Raw genomic sequence first — 19872 nt, forward strand, 5'->3', positions numbered from 1 at the left:
GGGGACTGTGCCTAGTGCATGGTGGGCAATCAAAAAAAAATGTGTCAGAGTTTATGGAAGACCAGTGTGTCCTGAACTTTTTGAATCTGATGAAAGCTGTGAATCCTCCAGTCCAGGTGAGCATCCAGGTGAAGAGTGAGATGGGAGATGGGTGACAAGGCAGCTCTCTACCCAGACTGATGGTTTGGGAAGGCCAGGGGACATTTCCCTTTTGAGACAGCCTATTCCCTGCTCCGCCCCCCCCAACACATATAGTAGGGGACAGAAGCCCCTGGGCTCCTGGCCCACTTCTCTGCTCTTTTCCTAAGCTCACCTGCAAGATGTGGGGGTGGCCCCCTCGCCAGACCCTCCCGTACTGCGGCTGTACCTGCCGCTCCTCCTAGTAGGGCAAAAGCAACCAGAGAGGTGGGGAGAAGTTCTGCTGGAGGGTCGCTGCTCTTAGGGCCCTTCTCACACTCACTCCTACTCGACTTTTGTTCCTCTAGCACAGTAAATCTCCTTCTATTATTCTCCAAGTTGATATAGTAAGTTGTGTCATTTTGAGAAGAAATACATAATGGTATATTAGAGGAATCATGGATCTCCTCATTCATGCTTAGAAAAAATTTATTACAATGTAAGAAAGTCTGAATAGCATGAATTTATTATAATGATTTAACACTTCTACACTTGAGTTAAAAATGCCTCTCCATAAATAACTGTCCCTGGAAAACATAGCAAATTTACACAGTTTACCGTTTCCCAATGTTATATAAATCCAACAAGCTTAAATCACCTCCAGCCGGGAGGAAGAGGCTGAAAATCGGGGCTGCAGAGTTCATACTGTCTCAGCTAGCAGCAACAAGCAGCAGGACAGCTGGCCTTCCCTTCCTCCAAGCTCCTCAGCTCAGCACTGGGGAAGAGAAGGACAAAGAGTGGGGACATCCCAGCTTATAAGGGCAGCACAAGAGGACAGTGGACCCTGGACAGCCTGGCAGTGGTCAGGCCAGGGCCTGTCTGTGCAGTGGTGCCAGTGAGGTGCCCGCCAAGGCCACCCAGCTCTGGAGAGCAGTGGAAGGGGAGGGCGAAGCTGGTGCCCATGCCCTGTCTGGGCCCTGGTCTTCCAGCCAGACATCTCCTCTTCTCTCACAAACCCCAACAATGTTCTTTACTCCTGGGTCTTCTGGTCCCTCCACCTTCCACGCAGCCCCCTCTGGCTCTGCTGGACACCCTGCCTAGGCTGACTTGCAGGAACAAGTTTTGCCTTATCATTCTGGCTTTCCTCTGGGCCTCTGGGCCAGTGATCCAGGCATCAACTTGTAAGGTAGGAATTACCATCCCCTTTTTGCAAGTAATTTTATAAATGATCATAACCGAGGCTTAGAGTTATAATTTATGAAGCTTAACTTTACAACACAGTTTAAATGTATAAAGTATAACGTGTCTAAATGTGTACAACTCACAAGTAGTAAGGCTGAAGGAGGAATCAGATAAACAGGCATTTCTAGCATAGCAAGTGTTGTGATAAGGGACATACAAAGGACTAAGAAAGCTCACAAGGTCAGGAGAAGGATATCATAGTGCCTTCAGGAACTATGGAAGTTCATAGTGGTTGGAGCACAGAAGTCAAGAGAAAAAAACAGTGGGGCCAGAGCTGTGCAGTGCAGACCCAAATCATGAAGATCCTCATGCATTATGCTCAGAAGGTCAAGCTCTCTCTTAAACACAACAGGAAACTAAGTACTGGGACTATCCAACACTTTTAAGCCAGGATGCGACATGGCAAGATGACCTGGTAGCTTCCTGGAGGACAGTAACAGGTAACCTTATGAGTACTTATTTATTTGTGCTGAGCACTCGACATGCATTAGCTCACTGCGCCCCCCAATAACCCCTTGAGGTAGGTTCTGTTATGATCTCCATTTACAGATAAGAGTGAGGCAAAGGGTAAAGTCACTTGTTCAAGGCCATCTGGTAGGAAGACAAATGCAGAGACTGTTGTGCTAGAGAAGTACCAGCAGAGATAGAGGTAAGGGGGTGTGTTAAGAAATAGGAGGTGGACCTGCCATTACTTGTGAGTTTGACAGGAAGGAGGAGACGGGAAGAAGGGAATAATGACTCTCCCAACCCCAGATTCCAAGTTGGAATTCTATTCTTTACTAGCTGATGACCTTAGTTAGGGCTTGTTATGCCTCATTTTCTTTATTGGTGCACAAGGTAACACTTTGAGAACCTTAGGTGTGCACAGACATACCCTTGTCCTCATTCCATAAAGGACTACAGGTGGCTTACAAGAAACACATATACAAATGATTTCTTAAAAGTATGACTTTCATAAGCATTGAATAAGATGGCACAGAGGGCTTGGAGCTGACTGACAATTGTGTTCTCGCCACCTCCACCTGAGGGGCATTTGCAGTCTCCTTGGTCAGGTGGAGGTGCCAGGTTGACCTGGGGAACAAGAGGCAGGATAGGGTCTCTGGCCATTAATTGAATCCACTCGTATGATCCCCAAACTGGGCATTTCCGGCACACATGCCCTCGCCTAACATCTCTTAGCACCTAAAGTCAACTAGATAGGGCCATTTTTCCTGCCTCGAAGTGCTGTGATAGTTTTTCCTTGCTGAGTAGTTTGGGGGACAGGCAAATGGAAGGGACTCAGAGGTGCACACAGATTGAAAGCTCCATTCCAGCAACCACACAACCAAGAGGCGGCTTGGTGTCCACATGATGGGAGCGAGTGGGAGTCAACCAGGAAAACCTATCAGGATGTGACAAATCGTTTCCTTTCTTTTGGTTGACCCAAGCTCCTGCTGTTTTAACACATACTGAAAAGAATAACATTTTGATAACCTGGAGTGTTGCTCTTGCTTTGGACCTCTGCCGATCTGATGAGGGGTGTTGAAGGGACCATTTGATATCAAAACCACATGGGGAAAATAGCCATGGAGATAATTTATTAACTTAAAATCTCATATGTATATAAACAATACTCTCTGAAGTGAGGATAAAGCCTGAGCTGGGAGGGGTCTGCCAAAACCTCCGTCCACCTCACTAGTGATGGCAGACTTCATCTAGCTGGGCTCCTTTAGGCCTATCCCTTCCCAGAGTCTCTGGCCGTGGTGCTGGGAGCAGGGCCGGGTGGAAAGGGAGGCTCTGACTGAGGAGAGAGCTCCTCCCTTCCCCAGGACATTGGGGATTTTTTAGATAAGTCCTCACAATGGGGGTCAGCTTTGGAAGAACTCTAGTGTGCCTCCAGGAAGGATGACTTGTCAGCAAAAGCTTTTCCTTGATTGACCTTAGTTTCCTAAATCAAGCATGTTGTGCCCCTGTAGGAGCTTGAATGGACATACTTTGTCCAGTCCCATGGTGCAAACATTGATTGGTTTCTCTCTCACAGAGTGATGGGCAGCAGGGTGGGCGATGTTGTGGCATTATCTGCAATACCCCTAGTATGTGTCTAGTCTTGCTCTGAGGAAGCAGCTGGAGGCATCCAGTCACTGCTGGGAGCACTTTACCAGTAAGAAAGCAGACTCCTCTGTGTCAGGCCCTCTCTCTGTAGGAAATCTGCAATTAGGCCAAACTTACAGGCTCTACAACAAACTTCTCATATATATACATATACATATCTCAAAGTCAGACAGATGAAGATGCTAACATACGCTGTTCAATTCACAAGGAAGCCAATGGATTAGGCACATATTCACATCCCATTGTCCTGACACACAGGAAGTGCCTACAGGATAAAGGCAACTGGTGGGGGAATGTAGCATATAAAAAATAAGTTGATTGATGCTCTGCTGAACATCCATCTTTGCTCTTCCAAAATGCTCATGCAGGGGGAGGTAAAGAAGCAGTTAAACTCCAATCTGTGGCACGTGACCACTCCTGCCCCCAGCCAAAAGCCCTTAGCTTATATCTCTCATTTATGATTCTTCTAAAGGCAACAAGCTTCTTAAAGAAATAATCCTTTTCTTGGTCTTTCTGGCATCCTCTTATTCTAGAAAGCTGTAAAGACACTGGTCTCCAAATGAGGGAGTGTAGTTATGGCTGATCCAAGGGAGATGGATGTACTTACGGTGCTCTTGACACTTATGGGGCAAGGAAGAGAGAGTTCTGGAAATCTAAATTTAATTGAGAAAATGGCTAAGGGCTCTCAGTTTTTTGCTCCCTATTTTGCTATACCAAAAGGAAACTCAATTTTCCAAATGCTTTCTGAAATGGGATGAAATTGACTCAGTTCCTGTCATGAGGTGAACTTTAAAAGGACACTATAATCTGCAGTGTTTTTTCAACTTTGTAATTGAATGCCTAAAATTTGTTAATCTTGACCTCAGATTAAGGACTGGTGTTGGTAGATCTCATTTTTCTCTTCCCCAAACAGCAAGAAGATCAAAGGGAGGGAAGGCTAAGTAGAGGTGACAGGGCCTCAGCCAGAAGAGACAATGAGATTTAGATCTATCTAGATAAAGAATCTATTTAACAAGGCTTTTGTAGGCTGACATAATCTAGTTTTGATAAAGAATTCAGGGAAGCTATGCAGGCTCACCAACAGCAGTTTACCCTGGGTGGTCTGACTGTGGCTACCAATGCTCACTGATAAAGACTTTTGGTCCCACTTCAAGTCTGGAGTTGGGTGGAAGGGAGAGAGAAAGAAAGCGATACCCTCCAGATGAAATAAAGTCATCCACTACTCACTTCTGAGGACACATCTCCCTTGCTTCCAATGACTGGGAAGTTGTCAACTCACTGGCTCTAGCAGGCTCATCATGCTACCCATTAGCACAAGAGCCCACTAAAGCCCCTGTAAGCTGAAGGACCCATCTCAAGAGCTCTGCCAAATAGGAGAATAGAGAATGAGGTCTCAAGTGTACTTCTTCCACAAGCTTTCTCTGGGTTAAATGGAGGCCCAGTGGGAAAGATTGGTAGATGCTGCTTGGAGGGGCGGAGGAAAATCTGACAAGTAGAGAGGGCTCTTTGGGGTCATGGGACAGTAACACAGAGCAGAGCACATAAAAGGCCTGGTCAACCTTGGGCCTTTGATCCTCAAGACGTAAGAGGGATGACCAGGGAAAGCCGATCAGCCTGTGGCAGCTGATGCTCCTTTCTCTCTAGTGGCATCTTCCCCAGACACAGCCATGAACAGCTCACAAATATAGACACTTGAGTCAATATAAAGTACTGAGTTATTGCTCTTATTTATTCTGGGAAATGAGTGGATGGCAGGAAAAGCATGTCAGGCCTGTGCCTCCATTTTATTTCCAGAGGGCAGTTGTTCCAGGTGTGTTACTTAATGCTGGTTTCCAAGGGTTGGTTGGGTCCCTCCCTCCGGCCCACTGTGCCCTGTGGTTAAGGGCTGATGACTCCTGGAAGGGACTCAAGACTGGTCCTGGTGACGTCACAAGCAACGGGGAGGGGCACTAAGCCCAACTTCAGAATTAAATGACTACCCGTATACAGAGGTGAAGGAGAGCTAGAGAGGTAAAGGTTCTTTCTTTCTGAAACTGCTTATGCTACAAAAGGGCTCCATTTCAATCAGAGGGATCTTTCCATGAAAAGGTTTTCCTTGTGTACAAAAGAAAGCCAACGTTTTCCAATAAGGCATTGCGAAGGAAACAGTGGAAATGAGGCTGAATATGCAAAGGGCTTTGCATGTAGAAGGTATTCCATGTTAATTTTCTAATCTCTGCTTGGCACGGGAAAGATATGGCCCTCCACTCCCATGCCCCCTTAATATGTTACCTACTGATTGGTATGATCAAAACCACCCTGGGTTTGTAGCATGATTAGTTCAACACATAACAGGATGTTAGTGAGAGAGGCCATTGTGAAAGGAGAGACACGGTTACTTTGCAATAAAATAATTTAAAATCCTAGATCAGTATATAAAGAAGCCCACACATGTCGTATGGGAATCCTGTAGCGTGTGTTTCAACGTCAAATGAAAAAGATATCTTCCAGAATTTGATTCTCCTCCAGGTCTTCAGGGGTCCTGCCTGCCCCCATCTTGTTCCATGTTGATTTTCGAGGACTGAGTCGGCGAGTACTGTGATTCCAGGCCCCAGCTTCTCTGGAGGGATGGGGCTGAGGTTTGGGAGCAGACTTTGGACTCAGAGATTGAACCAAATCCAATAGAGATGTTTCATACCTGCAACACACACAACCCAGACAGAAATTGATCAGACCAGTGGAATATCAGAATCCAAGAGGCCTACAGAAATGGGCTGCCAGGAGCAAGAATTGGATCAGTGATCACATCATGTGCAAGAAGGCCTTCTAGGGGAACTTTCTGGAAGTCGAACAGCAGAAGCCAGCCCCCTGTTGTCTGTAAGCTCTTCTCTTCTGTTGATCACTGACATTCTTTTCTGAGCTGTGAAGAGAGACTGTGGAGTGGGAAAAGGAATGGTGACAACAGTAATGATGGTAGTAGTAACATTTATTGTAGGCTTACTAAGTATCAGGCACTGTTCTTGATGCTTTACATACTTAACCTTCTAATCAACCCTATGAAGTAGGTACTATACTAGTCTGATCTCTATTGTGCATACGAGGAAACAGAGGCTCTAGGAAGTAACATCATGTGGCACAGTCAGGATTTGGACCCAGGTAGTTTGTCTCCAGTGCTCACATTCAGGACAGTGAAGCAGCTTCTCAAAGTCTTTGCAGCCAGACAGACCTGGTTTAAATCTCTGCTCTACCATTTGCAGGCTGTGTAATCTTGGGAAAGCCCTTCAACCATTCAGTTCAGATTCTCATGCATAAGGAGTTAACAGAACTTCTGTTAGGGTTAAATGAATCAGTTGGTATAAATTAACATAGTACTCAATAAATGCTAGTCCCATCCTGCTGGCTTACTCCCATTTTCTCTAGAATCTTGGGAAAAGAAACTCTCATCTGAATCTATGAAGAGCTTCCTCCAAAGAAAGACTGCCTTGGTATCCAGCATTTTCATCAGAAAGGGATAAGCTTAGATCAGCAGAGAGGCAGAGAAACTAATAGTGGTCAATAACACCCTCATCCATGGCTCATCTGTATGTATTCCCAGGATGGAAAGCCAAAGGCATAAATGTATGTCTCCATAGTCATTCATACAAGGGGCCAAGTAATTTCTACAGATATATCATGAAGCCTTGAGCAGGGCATGTGTGACCTGTGCAGTTGCACAGGGCCCTAGACATGGCTTACTGCTCTTCTGTTGTGGTCTTGAAACTCTTGATTTTATCTTTGACCTTGTGTTTTACAAATGAAGTCTGATGAGACAAGAGAGCAGGTGTGTGAACAGAGGAGATATGCTGGGAATGCATATGCGGGTTCAGGCCACAGGCATAGTGGGCAATGGACAGTGTTTGTGCCAAACAGTTGGCCTGGCTGCCTGGTGTGCACACTCATCCAGAAGCAGCCTGGGGCACCACAGGGCTTTGAGGGTGTGGCTGGGGCTAGGGCCTGGGCCCTTATCGGTGACGGTGATGGTGGCAGCAGGAGAAGCAGCAGTGGTGGTAGCAGTGCTGAGAGGCTGCCTTGCCTGTCTTTTCCCAGAACCCATCCCTGAAGCAAAATATTAGCTTTCTGGCCTGAACACTGAGATGAGAATGGTAGCATTTAGGCAATATACATCCAGTAAAATAGATATAAAATAAAAGCATACACATGGACATTGCAATAAAGCACATTGAGGAGATACAGGAATTCTTCAAAGAGTTTAGAATCAGGTTTTAAAATCTGCTGCACCAGGGGCTTCTGGATGGCTCAGTTGGTTAAGCATCTGACTCTTCATTTTGGCTCAGGTCATAATCTCAGGTCATGGGATCTAGCTCCGCATCAGGCTCTGTGCTGGACATGGAGCCTGTTTAGGATTCTCTCTCTTCCTCTCCTCTTTCCCCCAACTCACACGTGTGCTCTCTCTCTCTCTCTTTCTCTCTAAAAAACAAAACGAAACAAAACAAAACCCCAAAACCAGCTGCACCATTGCAAACTAAATATCCACGGGTTTAGAAATTAAATGTAAAGATTGTTGCATCTCATGGAAAATAACACTATTTTCATATGCAGCTTCAAATGTATCAGTTAATGAAGAAAACAATTTTATTTATTTACTTTTAAGATTTTATTTATTTATTCATGAAAGACACAGAGAGAAGCAGAGACATAGGCAGAGGGAGAAGCAGGCTCCCTACCTGAAGCCTGATGCAGGACTTGATCCTAGGACCCTAGGATCACGACCTGAGCCAAAGGCAGACACTCAACTGCTGAGCCACCCAGGTGGCCCAAGGAAGATAATTTTAAAATTAATTTTTCTTTGTCATGGAAGATACGGCAATAGAAGGCATAAGTAGGAGTTTTGAATTATATACAAATCATTATATACAAACTATAAACAGATCATTATATACAAGCCAAAAGTGACTTTTGGTTTCTTGTATGACCTCTACAAGTTATGGGATATACCAGAGAAAACCAACACTGAACAAACTTATATTTAAAATTAGATTTTCTGACATACATAAAACTAAGGTGTGTAAAGAGCTGTATCTTTTTAGAAAAGTTGTTCTGTGTCATAAGCTCAAGAGATAGAATTTATATTTTGAAATAATTTATCAGAAATCTATCCTAGTGTTGTCACAGTCTATAAAATATTCCTAAAAGCTCCATTGTCAGTTTATCAGCAGATTCTTCTCAAAATTAAAAATTACCAAAAATTATGTGTGATGTTTCATTTGCCAAAGTGACTGATTTGCTTTTAATTGTATCATTTAAAATAAAATTGTTAAGTGTATCACTTTTGACCATCTAATAAATGAATTTAAAGAAAAATGAGCCAGAAAAATCTTATGATCAGTCAAGTATCACATTAATAAAGTATTACTTATTATGTATAATTGTGACCTCAAAAATATAAAAAATTTTTGCTATCTGTAGGTTTATGTTAATAATCATGTATCACCCTTTGATTATGCTTTATATATTTCTTTTTAAAGAAAAAAGCTGGGATGCCTAGGTGGCTCAGTGGTTGAGCATCTGCCTTTGGTGCAGGGTGTGATCCCGCAGTCCCAAGATCAAGTCCCACATCAGGTTCCCTGCATGGACCCTGCTTCTCCCTCTGCCTAAGTCTCTGCCCCTCTCTCTCTCTGTGTCTCTCATGAATAATACATGAATGAATGAATGAATAAATAAATTCTTTAAAAAAAGGAAAAAGCTTTGTATTTTAGTACTTTAGCACATTTTCTTTTTTTTATTTTATTATTTACTTATTTTTTAAATTATTATTTTTTTATTTTTTATTATTTTTTTTAACCTTAGCACATTTTCATACTACTTTTTGAGCAAGGGGTCCTACATTTTTATTTATATTGGTCTTGTAAGTTATGTCACTGGCCCTGCTCTCAAGTCCCCGCCGAGATCAGACTAACATCTCAGGTGTGGAAATGTCATATTTTATATGGTATGAAAAATTGTAAATTGAGAATCTTTTGAGCAGATTTTTTTTTTCAGATTATTCTCACAGCATTAAGGACAATGGTTTCTGTGTTCGACCAAAACATCTTAGCTTAAGGTGTAAGCCTATGGGTTGGGTACTGTTTCCAAGAAAGTTTCTTTATCAGAAAGACAGACCTACTTCATGCTCAAGAAATAGAGTTTGTTTGAACCTTCCTTGGAGACATGTGGCAGTCTTGTGGTAATATTCATCTCTTCATATAGTCAAAACATTTTTATAAGTTAGAAACAATGGAAAGCTGTATTTTTCTATGCAATTTCATGCTTAAAACAGCTAGGAAAGGTATTCTGAATGAGGGAATAAACCAGCTGCTTTCTCTATTAAAAAATAGAGCCAAAATAATTGGGGATCAGAAAGTATGTCAGCAATCAATCTTTCAGAGACACAGACTGAAATAGAGAGTAATGATTGGGATTTGTGTTTAAAGACTGATTTAATAGGTACCAACTTATTTGATCATTTGAGAAAAATGTGGGCTTCAAACTCCTTCATAGTACTCTTATTCACATACAATATAGTAGAAAAAATCTTTATAATATGGAGTGACCCACAAAACCATGGAGAGTTAGATCTAATGTATTAGTATAAGTTAGATTATGGGACAGAACAAATTAATGTCAAAATTCCAATGGCTTGGGCAGCCCTCGTGGCCCAGTGGTTTAGCACCTGCCTTCAGCCCAGGGCATGATCCTGGAGATCTGGGATCGAGTCCTGCATCGGGCTCCCTGCATGGAGCCTGCTTCTCCCTCTGCCTGTGTCTCTGCCTCTCTCTCTCTCTGTGTGCTTCTCATGAATAAATAAAATCTTAAAAAAAAATTCCAATGGCTTTATAGAAGTCAAATATATTTCACGTTTATGTTACAGGCTCAAAGTAGGTCCAAATAGAGTGGCTCCACTATCTTTTGGCTACATTATCTGGAACATGTAAGCTTCTCTATTGTTTTGGCAGGGCAGAGAAACTCCAAAATTATATATAGGTTTCCACAGCCTGGAAGTGACACAATACTTCTTATATGTGATTGGCCAGAATTAGTCATGTGGCTCCAGAAGAGGAGAAGAACCAGATACTGGCAAACACTTGGTAATGCTTAGTCATGGAGGACTCGGCCTCGGCTTTCATAATTTGAAATAATTCACTTATTTTACTGATGAGGAACCTGAGGTCCAGAGAGCTAGAAGTGAACTGATTAGGGTCATACAGCAAGTGAGTGGCAGAGCCAAGTGGTTTTTACTTCAGGCACCTTGGCTTTCCTAGACTTGTGTATCTTCAGTCTTTCCACCAAGATAGGTAAGATGTGTAACTATAGGAAAAGTGAAAGAAGAAAATGGTTCCTCTTTCCACTGCATTTTATTTTATTTTTATTTTTATTTTTTAGAGAGAGTGTGCACGCATGCACGAGTGGGGGAGGGACAGAGAAGAAGGAGAGAAAGAATTAAGCAGGTTCAGTGCAGAGCCAGACTTGGGGCTGGATCTCACAACCCTGATATCATGACGAGTCAAAATCAAGAGTAGGACACTTAACTAAATGAGCCACCCAGGCCCCCTACATTTTATTTTAAAAGTGTAGTATGATTAGTTGTAACTCTGTGTGAACATATCCATATTCCTAATCGACTGGGCTATCTTTTGCCAACAATTTACCTAAAGAACAAATACTTATCTGCATGGTTCTACTGTTATCATAAAAATTCTCTTTCTCTAGAAACCATATTTAATCATGGTTTACACTGTGGCAGAAAAATCTGAAAGTCTGTGGTAGACAAGGGCCTTAGATTTCAGGGGCACCTCATAGCTAATTTCATTCAACAAGTGTTCTAACAACACTTTTGGTATCAGGAAAGACCAAATACTTTGGCAGATTAAAAAGCAATAAAATAGCAAAGATTGCTTTAAAAAACCAAAGCTTAAAAAAAATTGCCCAATTTTACATCAGAATTATATATGCAATAAAGCAGAATAAAAAAATGTATTCCTCTGGCATTTTATACTAAATACCAGCAAAGAGCAGTGTTTATCAAATTGTGTTCTGTGAGCAGTGTGTCTTAGTTTGCTGATGTGACACATTACAGGAGGTTATAAAGTGAATTAACTTGGCCTGACCCTGATGGGAGTTTGGTATTTATATAATTTAGCGGGATAGGCAACTTATTCACATCCATAAAATAGCATTCCTGGAAACACTCAGACTCTCTCTGAGCCACAGGCATCGACTGTGTTGGCTTTCTTGCCTGTGTACCTCACAAAATCAGTACTCACAAGGTCTCTGGGCATCCAGGCTGATTTACAAGCTTCCTTATGGAGAGGTGATATGCAGGTTTATTTGGTTTATTCTGCTAGGTCCATTCAGGAAGCAATGTGGACTTGGTTGTAGGGCATTAATTCTGTCCTCCTAGAACTCTTGTTCCAGTTTTGGAACCTTTGACCTAGCAAGACACTGAGACAAAACCCAGGGGAGGATGCAGTCTCCGGAGCTTGCCCTCACATTCCCTTTTCTCATCTTTTGTGATTTCAGATCTCTCCTGATTACCCTCCTCTTCTCTCATTTTTTAAATGATAGCATGTCCCAGGGCTCAATCCTCAGCTCTCATATCTCAGGTGATTCCATTCGTTCATGTGATTTTTAATATCAATATGTCCTAAACGTACAGCTCCAATGTGAAGCTTGCTCCCAAGTTCCAGACTCACATCCCCAACTGCTGCCTGATTTCTCCACTTGGATGCATATTAGGCATTTCAAACTATCCTAAAAAGAACTAATTTTTTCCCCCTTTAAATCCTGCTCCTCTCTATCAACCCAGCTACCTCTGGGCCTGAACACATGCTGTATCGTCTGCTTAGGAGGCTCTGCTGTCAGACCTTGTTTGCTCCCTTTAGTCATCAATGTCACCTCCTCAAAGAGATCTTTCCTAAACACTCTATCTGAAATTGCCATCATTCCATAGTCACTTTGTCTCATTACGGTGTTTTATTTTCTTTGTATCACTCAATACTACCTAAAATACATTATTTATTGTCTAGCTCTTTCAATAGTAATGAGCCCCATGAGGGTGGGGTCATTATTCTGTTCATTGATATTATCTCCAGTGCCAAGAATGGTATCTGACACAAGGTAGGAGCCAAATATTTGTTGAAAAAAAAAAAAGAATGGTCTGATGGCTTAAATTTTAGTATTCCTCCATAAGCAGCTTTTTAAAATTTTCAGACAGGTAGTCTTTTAAAAAATCACAATATGGAGCACCTGGATGGCTCAGTTGGTTAAGTGGCCAGCTCCTGGTTTTGGCTCGTGATCTCAGAGTCCTGGGATAGAACTCCGTGTCAGGCTCAACACTTGGTGAGGAGTCTGCTTGCGATTCTCTCTCTCCCTCTCTCTGTCTCCCTACTCTCTCTCTCCTTCAAATTAATAAATAAATTTTCAAATGATGGCTCTACCAAAAAAAAAAAATCACAATGTATTTCACATATTCTGAAAAGTCTTACCCGTCCACATATTCTTCTTGGTCTCGTTTTATAAAAAAGGATACTACATATGGTTTGTATAAACTACTTTTTCATTTGCTATATTGGGACTATTTTTTCCTTATCAATTTTTTACCACATTATTGTTTTAAAGATTTTATTTATTTATTTGAGAGAGAGACAGCATGAGAGAGACAGAGAGAGAGAGAGAGAGACAGAGAGAGAGGTAATAAGCAGGGGGAGAGGGCAGAGGGAGAAGAAGGCTCCCCGCTGAGCAGGGAGCCTAATGTGGGACTTGATCCCAGGACCCTGGAATCATGACCTGAGCCAAAGGCAGCCACTTAACTGACTGAGCCACCCAGGTACCTTATCCTTCTAGACAAGACCATCCACTCTATTTGTGTGTGTGTTTTTTTTTAATTTATTTATTTATTCATGAGATACACAGAGAGAGGGAGAGAGAGGCAGAGAGGCAGAGAGAGAAGCAGGCTCCATGCGAAGAGCCCGATGTGGGACTCGATCCTGGGACTCCAGGATCACGCCCTGGGCCGAAGGCAGTTGCCAAACTGCTGAGCCAACCAGGGATCCCCTATTTATGTTTCTTAGGAACATTTTGTATTGACTATCTACTCTAGAACCTTCAGTCTGCTTACTGGTTAATCAGGAGCCCTAAAGACCTCTCCTTTCATTACCAAACCATTTTTAAATTTATTGCAATAAATTGAATTTACTAAAATTGAAATCACCAAATTCACCAATGACCTCCATGTTGTTAAATCAAATGGATTTTTTGTGGCATTTATCTTACATAATATCTCTGCAGCATCAAATGTGGCTGACTGCTTCTTTATAGACTTCAAACTCTTTTATTGAAATAAAAATACACACAGAAATTACACTTATTTAAAGCATACAGCTCAGTGGTTTCTAGTTTATTAAGAATTAGGCAACTATTATAATCGTTTAATTTGAGAACATTTTTATTGCTCCCTCCCCACTACAGAAACCCTGTTCCTATTAGCAATCATTCTCTATTTCCACCCTCTTACCCAGCCCTAGACAACCACCATCTATCTCCATAAATTTGCCTGGACATTTAATATAAATAAAATCATACAATATAATGGTCTTTCGTAATTGGCTTTTTCATTTAGCAATTGTTTTCAAGGTTCAACCATGTTATATCATGTATCATTACTTCATTCCTCTTTGTTGCCAAATAATATCCCACAGTTTGGATATAAAACATTTTGTTTACCCATCCCTCACATGATACATTGGGCTGTTTCCACCTTTTGGTTAGTGTGAACAGTGCCTCAATGAATAGTCATGTACAAATTTTTGTTTCTCTTGGGTAGATACATAAGGAGTGGGATTGCAAATTCTATGTTTAACCTTTTAAGGAATTGTCAGACTGTTCCCCACCCTGGATGTACCACTCCATATCAGTATGTCGAGGTCTTTTTTTCTGAGACTGTTAAACTTCAGATTCTTCAGAGAAGAATCTTCCATATTCTACATGGTAAGGAGATGTGGTTTACTTCTGGGTCAGGGAAGGAAGCCACCTTTGCCATTTGTAGTCTTTGAATTGATCTTATTTTCAGCCCTATCTGACTCATCTCATCTTCCAAAGTGTGACATTCCTTAATGTCTTTTCTCTGTTGAATTTTCTAGATGGATTTAATCTCCAGCCTTCTGCTTGGGACTAATACTCCACATATGGCGCTGTGGCAGAGTACTGTTTTTTAATTCTTACTTCACATGTCTATTCCATAAATTTTTAGTTCCACTCCACATCACTACTTTCCATTGTTCATGTTGCTTCTAATTCCCTAAACTACCCAAAGTTTGTGATATTCATCTCTTTTTTGTGTGAATACCTTTTAGTGCTTTCTATGCGTTAGATTCCTCTGTTCTATTTAGTAAGTTACTAATCCTCCATTCATTTTCCATTTACCAAAAATGTATATAAATCCCTCGTATAGGGCAGCCCCGGTGGCGCAGCGGTTTAGCGCCGCCTGCAGTCCAGGGCGTGATCTGGAGACCCTGGATGGAGTCCCACATCAGGCTCTCTGCATGGGGCCTGCTTCTCCCTCTGCCTGTGTCTCTGCCTCTCTCTCTCTCTCTCTCTCTCTCTGCATCTCTATGAATAAATAAATAAAATCTTTAAAAAAAATCCCTGGTATATTGAGGAGTCTTCTGATGTACTTATTTTTGTGAATTTATACCTTTAAATAAAAATTCTTACTGTAATCTTGTTGGTGTCTCAGGAAATAGATAAGTTCTCAATTATCTTAACTAGGAAATGTATTTTCAGAGAGGTTACATAAATTTCTTTTAGGTTGTTTTTTTACTTAAAAAATTTTCTTTTAGGTTTATCATTAGGAATCCCCTAACTTTTTTCTAGCTTGTATGAATGAATCCTCCTTCTCCACGATATCTTTTATTTTTTTTATTATTTTTTTAAGAAGTCCACAATACCTTTTTTTATTTTTTATTTTTAAAGATTTTATTTATTTATTCATAGAGATGCAGAGAGAGAGAGAGGCAGAGACACAAGCAGAGGGAGAAGCAGGCTCCAAGGAGAGCCCCACGTGGGACTCGATTCAGGGTCTCCAGGATCACACCCTGGGCTGCAGGCGGCGCTAAACCGCTGTGCCACCGGGGCTGCCCCACGGTATCTTTTTTTTGTTTGTTTGTTTTTTAAGATTTTATTTATTTATTCATGAGAGAGAGAGAGAGAGAGAGAGAGAGAGAGAGAGAGGCAGAAGCACAGGCAGAAGGAGAAGCAGGCTCCATGCCGGGAGCCTGATGTGGGATTTGATCCTGGGCTCCAGGATCACACCCCGGCACGAAGGCAGGCACACCAAACCACTGAGCCACCCAGGGATCCCTCCACGATATCTTTACGATATCTTTTAAATAGCTAATGCTGGTATAGAGATTTATAGTAATTAAATTTTATACAGTATTGAACTTTCTTAATTTCTTTCGATTATTTTTTTCAATTAGTTCTTATGGGTTTTATGGGTGAGCAATTACACCGAATATAAATAATGATGATAGTTTATATGCTTTATATTATTTGTATTATTTTTTCTTATAGTATTGGCTAACACCTTCAGGGAAATGCTAAAACTATAGGTTTTTTTTTTAAATAAATATTTTATTTATTTATTTATGAGAGACAGAGAGGCAGAAGCAGGCTCCCTGTGGGGAGTCTGATGCGGGACTTGATGCCGGGACTCCGGCATCATGACCTGAGCCAAAGGCAGATGCTCAAGCGCTGAGCAACCCTAGCGCTCCTAAAACTATAGGTTTTATAGGCACTTTTGTATAATGCTGATCCAAAAGGAATTATCTAGTGTTTCACTATTAAGTATTTGTCATCCAGATATTCTTTATTATGTTAAGTATTTCCTCTTTTGGCTTACCAAAATCAAGAATGAAAAATTAATTTTACCAAGTAACTTTTTGTATATATTGAGATGATAATAAACTTTTTCTTCTTTGATATACTGCTAAGGAATATTCTGTTTTGGCTTCTGAAATAGGAACTACATTCAAGGTCCTAGAATATATTCTACTTGGTTATATAGTATTCTTTATATATCCTATTAAATTAGATTCCTTACAATTACTTAAGGGTTTAAAAACCTGCCTTATAAAGAAAGTAGAAGGATAACCAATTACCATACTGGGCCAGGAGTCCTCACACAGGTCTTCTCAGGAATCCTAAAATAGTTCTTCTCAAAAGTTCTCGAATTACTAAAGCAAATCTAGGCTGCTATTCAGGTTTCTGAAGTACTTACAGAAAATATGGTATATTTTATAAATGCTTCACAATTACTTGTCAAGAATCAGCCAAAAAGGCTAATAAGAATAACAGGTGGTCTTGAACCTGATTATGAAATTGCAGACCTCACAGAAGAACTACTTATATAGACGGAGAGAAAATCAGATGTGTGCAGACACAGGACTGAAGGTACCACTCAGAACCTTATCTCTGTCTCTTGTTTTCTATTCAACAGAGGACTTCACTAAGTTTAATTTAACATATTTCTTCTTGAAGTGCTTATAAGCCACAGAATGAATATTATGCAAAGTCAGTTCACCTTGAAAGTAGGCTAAAGAATTTACCAGAAAGTTAATGGGTATATAGAAAAATCCTTAAATCAAGAATATATATATTTTAGATTTTATTGATTTATTTAAAAGAGAGAGAGAGAGAGCACATGCATGTGAGCACATGAGTGGAGGGAGGGGCAGAGGGAGAGGGACAAGCAGACTCCCCTAAAGAACAATTTTTAAAAAACATTTTATTTTTAAGATTTTATTTATTTGACAGAGAGAGAGAGAGCACAAGTAGGCAGAGCAGCAGGCAGAGGGAAAGGGAGAGGCAGGCTCCCCACTGAGCAGGGAACCTGATGTGGGTCTTGATCCCAGGACCTGGGGATCATGACCCAAGCTGAAGGCAGACGTTTAAGTGACTGAGCCACACAGGCACCCCAAGAACAATTTTAAGATAATATATTAAACAGCACAGCTAACAGTAAAATCTCTTATTCATGTTATTATAATTTATTTTTCTGTACCCTTTACCTTTTAACCTAAGACTCAGTTTCTTATATGAGAAGGAAAAGGAACTAAAATATTTATAATTATGAAGAAGAAAACAAACTTGGAAGGCTCAATAACATGGTTTTAAGACTCACTGTAAAGCTACATTAATCAAGACAATGTTCTATTAGTAAAGGACAGACAGTTCAACAGAAAAAATAATAGTCCAGAAGTATATCAACACAAATATGATCAACTGAAGCTTTTACAGATATGAAAAGTCAGTTAGTGGAGAAAAATAACCTTTTCAACAAATAATGTTGTAACAATTGGACAAGAGGAAGAAGGAGGAGGAGGATTATTACTTCAGCACAAACCTCACACTTTATTCAAAAATTAACTTTACATTCACCAAGATAGACCATATTCTGAGCTATAAAACATACCTTAACAAGTTGAAAAGAATAAAAAAATCATACAATGTTTACTCTCAGATCACAGTGGAGTTAAAGTAGAAATCAATAATGGAAAGATAATTGAAAAATCCCAAAGTACATGGAGATTAAGCAATATACTTCTAAATAAAATGTAAATCAAAAGATAAATCTCAAGATAAACTAAAAATTATTAACTGAATAAAAATGAAAACACAACTTAATAAAATTTGTGACATACAGCAAAAACAGTGCTTAGAGGGAAATTTATAGCACTAAATACATATATTAGAAAAAAAGAAATCTAAAATCAATCACCTGGCTGTCCACCTTATGAAACTAGAAGAGGAAAAGCAAATTAAATCTAAAGGAAGCAGAAGAAAATAAACAATAAGCAGAGAAGAAATCAATGTAATTGAAAACAAGAAGTCAACAGAGAATCAATGAAACCAAAAGCTAGTTCTTTAAAAAAGATTGATAAAATTGATAAGCCTTTAGCCAGGCTAAGAAAAAAAAAAAAGATGACAGATATTACTAATATTAGAAATACAAGAGGAGATATCACTACAGAGCCTATGAACATTAAAAGGATGAAGCATACTATGAACAACTCTGCCCACAAATGTGATGACACAGATGAACGAATTCCTTGAAAGACATAATCTGACAAAAACTGCACAAGAAAAATAGATAATTTGAATAGGCCTATATCTATTAAAGAAATTGAATTGATAATTAATAACATTCCAAAATGGAAAGCTCCAGGCCCAGATGGGTTCACTGGTAAATTCCACCAAACATTTAAGGAAGAAATTATACCAATTCTCTTTCAGAGGATGAAAGCAGAGGGAATTCTTCCTAACACATTCTATGAGGCCAGCATCACCCTAACACTAAAACTAGACAAAGACACTACAAGAAAACTACAGACCAATATCTTCCATAAACATGGATGCAAAAATTCTCAACCAAGTGGTATTTATTCCAGATATGCAAGGTTGATTCAACATTGGAAAAATCAATTAACAAAATCCATCACATCCACAGGCTGAAAAAGAAAAATACATGATCATTTCAATAGCTGTAGGAAAAGTTCTGACAAATCTAAAACCCATTAATGATAAAATTCTCAGTAAACTAGTAATAAAGAGTACTTCCTCAACTTGATAAAGAATATCTACAAAAATCTGGAGCTAATATCACACTTAATAAACTGAGAAACTTGCAGCTTTCCCACTAAGTTCAGGTATGAGACAAAGATATCCTTTTTCCATTTTTTTTCAACATCATATTGGAAAAACTAGCTACTGTAATAAGATAAAAAGAGGAAACAAAAGGCAGGAAGAAGGAAATAAAACTGTTCTTGTTCACAGAGGACATGCTTGTCTATGTAGAGAATCTAAAAGAATCAACAAAAACTCCTGGAACTTAAAAGTGATTATAGCCAAGGTTACAGAATACAAAGTTTATAAATAAAAGACAATCACTATATACCAGCAATGAACAAGTACAATTTGAAATAAAAAATACAATACTATTTACACTAGCATCTCCCAAAATGAAATACTTAGTTAGAAATCTAACTTAGTTAGATTTCAAAAAGCTAAATAAATGGAGAGATATTCCACATTCACAGATAGGAAGATGCAATATTGTCAAGATGTTAGTTCTTTGCAGCTTGATCTATAGATTCAATGCAATCAATCCCAATGAAAATCCCGGCATGTTATTTTGTGGATATTGACAGACTGATTCTAAAGTTTATATGGAGAGAGAAAAAGATGAAGAATAATGCAACACAATACTGAAGAACAAAGTTGAAGAACTGACTTCAAGACTTACTAATAAAGCTACAGTAGTCAAGACAGTGTGGAATTGGTAAAATAAGAGACAAATAGATCAGTAGAATACAACAGAGAGCCCAGAAATAGATTCACATAAGTATAATC

The 19872-nt window shown here is 39.9% G+C and overlaps 1 protein-coding gene across 19 annotated transcripts in view; it reads right to left on the reverse strand.

The window, feature by feature from the left end:
- Positions 1-5153: 5153 nt before the first annotated feature.
- KIAA1328 (KIAA1328 ortholog) overlaps positions 5154-19872 on the reverse strand; it is a 373028-nt gene continuing 358309 nt past the window's right edge. For all 19 annotated transcript variants that reach the window (XM_025429035.3, XM_049112695.1, XM_025429030.3 and 16 more), the window contains one exon: positions 5154-6127. In XM_025429035.3, coding sequence (XP_025284820.1) covers positions 5917-6127 — 211 coding nt within the window. In that variant the 3' untranslated portion in view covers positions 5154-5916. The remainder of the gene's footprint in view (positions 6128-19872) is intronic.

This window comes from Canis lupus, chromosome 7 (genome assembly GCF_003254725.2).
Source record: "Canis lupus dingo isolate Sandy chromosome 7, ASM325472v2, whole genome shotgun sequence".
Taxonomy (NCBI): Eukaryota; Metazoa; Chordata; class Mammalia; order Carnivora; family Canidae; genus Canis; species Canis lupus.